Below are 8,465 nucleotides of genomic sequence, written 5' to 3' on the forward strand. Positions count from 1 at the left end.
AGCAACACCAAACCAAGCATCTTGGGATATTCTGTTGATAGTTCCTGATCCAAAGGAGCAAGGGAAGCTGTTAGGACAGTTAGTCTGCTGCATGAACGTTGCACAGACCCAGCATTGGGCTTCCCATTCAGCCCACTAGCCAACAGCAACTCCATGTGATTTTTCCCAGTTCATTTCCAGGGCAGGATCATAGACAGTTTGTTTAAAAGCAATGGGCTGGAGTGGAAGTGTGCAGGAATGCTGCCAGTGTTCATCTAGCACCATCTCTTTGCTTAAATGCTGTGCATGCTCCTGTGCATTCACTATAGGAAAACTCCTGTTGTAAGGTGACCAAGAGATTTGGTTGGCAAGTTAATGTAGTGGCTAGTGCAGGTTGTTACTATCAGAAGGACTTGTCCCACATTTTTAATAAGAATTAAAATGCAAATGAAACTAGAGACTCAATTCTTAGAGAGGCTCTCAGGTACAAACCCTAAACACTGTCAGTAGCCTCAATCTGCTGGAACAAAGGGACAAGCTCTGCTTCATCTTCTCTACTCCTTCACAGCAATGTCAGCTCTTTGGATTTGATTGCTGTTACAAAAAGGAGTCAGAGAAAAGACTTAAAGATTGGCATCAGCACGGCATTGTGCTCGCTTGCTCTCTTTACATCCCACATATCACACGTATTCACACCAAATACTATTCCCCCCCACCATAACCCATGCTATCTTCTGCAGAAAGGCAGTTTCACTCCCCAGGCAGGGAGGATGATGCATGTTCTCACGAGAGAGGAGGTGATGGAGAGGCTGAGATTCTCCTCTGGATGCCACCCAGCAAAGTAGGACAATAAAGCAGAGATTGCACAGGAGGGAAGCACAGCCCTGGGGATGGCAGCAGCAAAGGCTGTGACACACCAAGTCCCTGTCAGATAACCCCAAAGGTTCAGCTCCCAGATGTAAAACCTGTGAAATTTTGATTTAAAGGGAGAAGTAGCATGACAAGATGTGAGACACAATGACTCTGTAATGACCAAGAGGGAGGTGAGAAATGGACTCACAGGTGCCCTCGGAAGAAATGCTCCTTCCAGGAAAATACTTTGCAGAAGCAGCAAAAGCCAGAGGTGATTCTCCAAGACAAAGATACAGACCAGCTCTGGACCACACCACAGCAGAGCATCACTTGTTTCCTTTTCCTTCTTCAACAATAAGGTTGATCCTCTCCCTAACACTGGGTCTCCTGGGTGCCCACCAGAGATCCACAATGCCTTTATCCCAGCACCACCTTCCCCTTCACCTTTCTGTGGGTAAACTCTAGCCACAGTGCTGAATGAACTTAAAAGCTGCACCTGACCACACAGCTGAACAACAAAACTCAAGAGCTTTTTCCCTTTCTCAGGGCTGCAGCTCTTACACCACACAGGTGTCAGAAATCCTAATGACAGAAGCCTGTTTCTCATCAGGTGCTCTATGCAAGAACAGCTCTCTGCTGCACCTCATCTACTGCACTGAAAAGCAGCTCTTTGCTACTTAGAAATTTGCAGAAACACCACTTCATCAGGCACAGCCAAAAAACCAGGAAAGCTGCCCAAATGCCACCTACAGCAAGTCTAGCTGGGAGCAGGCAGCTTTAGTCACACAGAGCCAGCTCTGTCCCCATCCCAGCAGCTCCTAACAGGGATCCAGGGAAGGAGAGGACTAACAAGATTAGAGAAATAAGCCATTTCTCAGATTACTGAAGCCATTCAGGCAGAGCTGGTCAGAGAGGCTCTGGGGTATGAGGATGTCCCTGGAAGCCACCGCCTCTGGCCAGTGTCACACTCAATCATAATCAATACCTCTGCAAAGTTGTTCTTACCCAGTGATGCATTGTCCTCCTGTAAACCCTCTGTTATCTCAGGTCCCCTTGGTTCACAGCCTGTCACCATCACTCAGCCTCAGCCTCTTGCACCAGGGAAAACACTCTAAGCCCTCACTCTTGCACCCCCAAACCTCCAATTATTGAGAAAGGCTTTTCCTCCCCTTTGCAACTCCTGCAAACAAACAGAGTATGAAAAGGACTTCAGTCAATGCTTTCAGAAAGAGCTATTCAATATCCATATTCTGCTGAGACAGCTCAGACTTGCTGCTTCTTTTCCCTTAAAAGAAACCTAAACCCACCTTCTGCTAACACAGTGCAATCTTCCCAACAACAAAATGCACATTTGTCTAGCTTGAGGTCTCCAAACCTGTTGCTTCCACAAAATCCATCTTAGTACCTAAAAACATCAGCCACAAAGACTGAAGCAAAGTTATACAGCAGGAGAAAGCAGTAAGAAGCTGCAAAGCAACCAGAGGCAACTCCCTGAGCCTTCAGCATCCCATGGGTGAGGATGTACCCTGGAAATAGAGGCCTCTGGTTGACTGATTCCTTGGGGTTTCGTGTGCAAACCTGGCTCTGCACACTGGTCCTATGAGCTGCTGTGTCAGTACCAAGAGCTCTTATCTCACACTTCCCTCTCAACAAGACATTATGAGAATTGAATCTTAATCATCTGGAGGCTGAAGCTTTGCCACACACCACAACAGCACTGAAGTTCAGTGTCTGCTTTATAGGGATGGACTTCAGCCCTGCTTGGTGCAAGGAGAAGAGCAGGAAAGACATTTGCCCTCAAAGGCTGGGCAATGAGCCTCCCCCAGCTGCAAAGCCTCTTTTGGCAGAGTCAGAGAGCTTCATGCTAATGATGCAGGTGTTTCTGTATCACCTGGCTCTGCTACCATGAAAACACCAAGTTTAGTAACATACTTGGAGTAACAAACAATCAGTAACAGGAGGCAATGCTGTCCTTTTGGAGGATGCCCAGCCCCGACAGTGATTATTTGATAACTCCTGAATCTAACAGATAAAATCACCATTAATCTTTGCTGAGTTTAAGATCAGGACCTCTTCATACCTCCCTCTCCCTGTCTAACACCAAATGTCCTCATGGGTTATGCTACAAACCAGGGAGTCAAAAACCCTGGATTAAGTCCTCCTTTAACTTCTGAGCTTACTTGAAGTTGTTCATCCTCAGGAGCTTCACTAAAACTCCCCTGGACAGGTGCTAAAGAAATGATAATTGAAATGTTATGCTAACCATGCCAGATGAAGCTCTTGAACAGAAAAACTCCAGAAAGGATATTTTAAGTTAACATCTTCCAAGACTAAGGTGCAATAGGGACCTGAAGTGCTACCTGCAGCCTGTTCTTTGTGTCCAGAACAACCATGTGAACATTGTAATGCATAGATATATTTCCCAGTGCATGCAGTTGTTTCAGAGTGTGAAACTCCTTGCTTCCCCCCTTCATGAGCTATGCAGGACAGAGGTAAATAAAAGAGGAGAGTGTTACAAAGAGTAATAGTACAGCAAGACCTTGCTCTTGCTGTGAGCATGGTGCAAAAATGCTCCCTATGCCTGACTGGACTGAGGCATCCAAACTCCTCAGGTTCCTTTACAATATGAGCTCAGGAAGAACAAATAGCAGGGAAGATTCCTGAAAAGATGAAAATGGTACATTTTCAACAGCCTGAGATGATTACTCACAAAATAGCAACAGCACAGAGGTAACTGATTGCCTCCCAGGCAAAAGTCAAAGTCTTTGCATTGCAGCTATGAAAGTGAACAGAGATCAAAGAGAAAAAGAGAAAACTCTATTTCAGGTTGTCATGAACAGAAAGGTCCTCCTGGCCCTTTGGCATCACCAGCTACCAAGACACAACTGAAATCTCTCTTATGCTGCACATGCTCAAAGATCACTGTGCAGCAAGGTGCAGAAATCCTTTATTCCAGGAGCAGGGTGCAGCTCTTGCTCCCTTCCCAGCCCAATTTCAGCAGTGGCCATGCAAACCCCACCATTCCCATTGTCGCAGCCCCGCTCCAAGCAACTGGGAGCAGGGACACAGCGGCCACTGATGCTCTGAGATAAGAAGTGAGTTAAGCCAAATGCTGAGCAAGGTTTTTATTAGTAACACTTTGCTATTGATTGTGCTTTACATCTCCAAGCACTTTACCAACATTAATTAATTAAGGTGTTTTCCATTTAACACTGGGAGGAGACAAAAGCTGAGTGCACCACCCCTCTGATCCAGCATGGCAAATCCTGGCACCCAGACCTTTGGGTTCCCCACAGATATTGCTTTTACTCAAACTACTGCAAATGCAGCTGTAGATTCAGCAAAGACCCTAAACCACAAGCCCAACATGTTCACCCAACATGAAAAGGGGCCACAGCTTCCCACGACGCTGGTTGTGATGCTCTGCCCACCTACCTGCAGCCCCCTCCTCATCCCCAGCATCCCACCCCGGACCACAGGGCACAGACATGTCTTTTGCTTGCAATTAATAGGAGATCAAATCAGAATTCAAACATGAGGGTGCTGACACAACTCCAGCAATGTTATCAAGAGCTGCCTGTATTGATTCCCACCCTGATCTGCATATCCAGGTTTAGACAGAGGTTGCAGACAAAACACTTCTTCCCATGAACTCACCATTTTAAGAAAGACCACCAGGACTGAGAGGTTGCAACGATTAACACTCAGGCTAAGGACTGTAACAATATACAAGTTGCATTCCTACCCACCTACACACACCCACCATTCACTCCTGCTCACCCTCTTGGCTGAATTCTTCCCAGTTTTGTCTTAAATTCCTGAAAACAGCCCTTCAACGCTGCAAAAATAGGACATTATAGCAGAGAAAAGCCTCAAAGTGCACAGAAGGGGCAGAGCTATTACCTCTGTGTCCCAAGCCACACCATAATTACCCAAATAAGACATTTCACAAACTCTGGATTAATCACTGACTGAGCAGAGCAGAGAGGCACACGTTTATCTCCTTTCGGGACTGACTCGGAGCACCTGCCTGCAGCCAGGAGATCACTGAGCTCCTTCCCACAACAAGCAAAGAGATGATGCTTCTGCCACGTGTTTCTCAGCCAGGACCAAAGCAAATCCCCACCACAAAGCCATCAGCCACCTGAGCACCAGCAGCATACCTTACGTTTGCACTCGCAGGTGAGTGGCTGCACACTCCAATTCACCAGCCTCCTGCCTGCCTTTGATGCACATGCATAAATCAAACAGCTTGGCAACCCTCCTACTTGGAAGCCACACGACAGCAGAGCTATTCAGAGACACTTGTTTTCAGCCCATCCTTCTGAAAATCATCTCAAATGCCTTGAGGGAAAGCATAAGGCTCACTATAGATATCCTGGGCCTATACAAACACAGAGTGATGTAGGAGAGCATTTCTGACAGTATATAAACAATAGTACCAAACTTAGGGAGGAAACCCAAACCACACAGTGAATCTAATCAGTGGGTTTTGTGCTCTCCCCCCCACTTCTCCACAATAAGCCTGACCAACCCAATGATCTTCAGATGCAATTTTACACTTAACTGATTGGCTTCTGTTACAATATGAGTGGTACATGGCTGGATATATCACATTTTAAGTAACAGCCTCTTAAACTCCTCAGGAAGGTACAAAAAAGGCATCTACAGCTACAAGGCCACAGAGTCACACCTCGTTGGGGAAGCATCCTGTCTTCTAGCTCCTAGAAACCAACAAATTCACCAGTTTAAGGAGTGGGGAGATGCAGTGAAACCTCCAGCAAGCTTAGCAGCTGCAGAAGGTATTGCTCTTGCACGCAGCTGAAGAAGGGACCACTCTGTCACTGGTCACAGGGACTCCCCCAACTGCACACACATGTAATTGTAGTTATTAAGCAGAAATATGCATGCTTTGGGGAAAGGAGCACATTTATTTGGCACCATTACAACATACTGACTGCTTTCCAGCATGTTGACAGTAAAAGAACCTGAAGAGGAGGTTTATCATCACTCAAGAGATTAGAAAATCATTGAAGAAAGCAAGAAATAAACTCAGCTCCTTGGATGAACCACACACACATCTCTCCCTTGCCAGGGCACTGCCCCTTTGCAAAATCATACATGTGAGTCTCCAAAAGTTTCCTGGAGAGGAAACCAAACAAGAGAGGGAGCACACCCACAGCAAGAGGGGTGTGTATGAGCAGCTGAACTTTACCTGCTTCTCCAGCTGGAAGGCTGCATTTCCACACTCAGCTGATGCCCTCTACAGCGTGTCACCAGCTGCAGCCCTGGTCCCCTGCTCCGGCAGAGGAGGATGAAACCATCCTCCTGCCCTGAGGATGTGCCTCAGAAGCCTGGCTGTGGTTTATGGCAGGGTCCAGTTGAGGTGATACCAACAGGCACCTGTGCATACCAGTTCCAAAACCACCTGAGCACACAAGGAACTTTAGTCCCCACACACCCGCAGCTACTGGGAAGTTCTGGTGGGTCCAGTTCCTGCAGCACCTGATGATGAATTAATATTGTTTAACAGGTAGGGCTCACACACCACACCCCTGCTAGAGAAACAGTAAAATACAAGTTGGGTGGAACAAATCCACCCAAATAAACCCTCTAAATCGATCTGCATTCATGCCATGAACAATACCACACCGGTGGTGCACCAGCAGCCTGCCCAGGAGCAGTGATGCCCATTGAAACCTTTAAAAAGCTACAGCTTGTGCAAAAGGCAAACTGTTGGAATAATGCCTACCCACCATCCCAGGAACCACTCACAGTCAATAAGGAACAAGTAAATAACAGCTACGAGGGTTTTATCATGCAGGTGTCAATTCAGTTATGGGCAAAGGGGAGGATTTTATGGGCTTGGAGGATTTTTGCTCTGACACCAAGGCTGCTCCAGGGTGAATTGTCATGCAAGTCTGCAATTAATCAGCACATAGAGATGTGTATTTGTATGGAAAGGTTTCTGAAGTAACAGTGATGGCAGCACTGCTTTGATTAGTGCAGGAAACAGGGAATTTCAGGCAGGCAAGAGCCGGACTCCAGCAAGAGAGCTGCAGAAACAATTCGGACCCTGTTTCTTAACCTTCACACGAAGCCAAGAGCAAAAATGGACGGGATTTACTCCTCCTGCACTCCGCTTTCCACTCTCAGCCTCTGCTGCACCAGCCCCGGAGCCTGCTAACAACTTTTTAGGGGTTTAAGGGTGGAGAAAGGGGAATGTATGAAGGGCACAGGGGTTGTGCGAGCATTTCCACCACAGACTTCACATAACGTATGCCTCGGGTATCGATGGCTTGGAGCTCCCCGAAGCCATGCAGGCACCGAACTCTCCCTACCTCCCCGCTCCCGGCTCTGCCCTGCGAGAAGCCCCGGGCCGAGCCCAGCGCCGAGCTCGCCGGCAGCGGGGAAGCGGCGGGGCCGGAGCTCCCGGATCGCGGCTGTAACATGGCTGCTTCCCTCCCTCCCGAATTACGAAACCGGTTATGGGAGAGCCGGGGTACCGGGGAGAGCCGGCGTGCAGGGCGAGCGGGGCAGGGGCAGGCGAGTTCGGCAACGTGCTGCCGATGGGAGGGGGTGCGTGCAAAGGGGGGAGGTGGGTATCGGAGCCCAAAGAGATAGAAGAAGTAGCAAGGAATTTAGAAACAGCTACAAATCCAATCCAAAAAGGGGGAACCCACAACCGGCGGGTGGAGCCGGGTCCCGACGGGGAGACCCCCCCCCCTTCCCACGCCCCCTTCACCCCCCTCCTCCCGGAGACCGCAACCAAATCAACAATGAAAAACAACAACCGAAGGCAGCGGCTTCCAGGCGGCCCCGGCGGACGGACAGACAGACAGACAGACAGACACCCACCTTGCGCGCTGTGCGGGCCGTGCTCCATGGCCGGGTCGCTGCCCAGCTCGGCCAGGCGCCGGCCGGTGTTGGCCAGCTCGGCTCGCAGCGCAGACACCTCCTGGCCCGCCGCCTGCAGCGCCCCGTCGATGCGCAGCGCCAGCTGCTTGTTGTCGTCCATCATGTGCAGGATTTTGGCCTGGGGGAGGGAGGGAGGAAGGAGAGGAGGAGAGAGGTGAGAGAGCGGCGTGAGCCGCGCCGGGGAAAGGGGGGGGGGTGCTGGGGGGCGGGTAGGGGGCTGTGCCGGGAGCTGGGGGGGGGGGGGGCGGGGTGAGTGAGCCGTGGGAGTGGGCTGGGCGAGGGGAGGGGGCTGTAAAGGGGAGGGAGCAGTGCAAGGGGGGGGCCTATGCAAGCGTTCGAGCAAGGGGGAGTGGCTGTGCGAACGGTGGGGGCTGTGCAAGTGAGGTGCAAAGGGGATAGAGCTGTGCAAGGGGGGCATGGATGGGGCTGCGCGAGTGGGGGGCAGAAGGCAGGGGGCTGAGAGCAAAGGAGAGGGGAGGCGGGTTGCCCCCTACCTGTTGCCCCCCCCCCCCCCCCGGCAGCCCGAGCAGGGCGGCGAAGGCGGCTCGGCCGAGGGCATCCGCGGCGGTTCGGCGTGTGCCGCGGAGGCGGGTCCCGGGGGGTGGGGGGGGTACCCCTGCAGCGATGCTTTCAGCGCGAATCCCACCCCCCCGCCAAGTGTGAGGGTGCTGCGGGGGTGCGGACACTGCAGCAATGCCCAGAGCTTCCCAACGTAC

At 50.4% G+C, this 8,465-nt stretch overlaps 1 protein-coding gene across 1 annotated transcript in view; it reads right to left on the minus strand.

Moving 5' to 3' along the window:
• Positions 1-7,878, minus strand: part of KAZN (kazrin, periplakin interacting protein) — a 90,216-nt gene extending 82,338 nt beyond the window's left edge. The window contains exon 1 of the mRNA XM_062012937.1: positions 7,690-7,878. Coding sequence (XP_061868921.1) covers positions 7,690-7,852 — 163 coding nt within the window. The 5' untranslated portion in view covers positions 7,853-7,878. The remainder of the gene's footprint in view (positions 1-7,689) is intronic.
• Positions 7,879-8,465: the final 587 nt, after the last annotated feature.

The sequence above is a fragment of the Colius striatus genome, chromosome 21 (assembly GCF_028858725.1).
Source record: "Colius striatus isolate bColStr4 chromosome 21, bColStr4.1.hap1, whole genome shotgun sequence".
Lineage (NCBI taxonomy): Eukaryota > Metazoa > Chordata > Aves > Coliiformes > Coliidae > Colius > Colius striatus.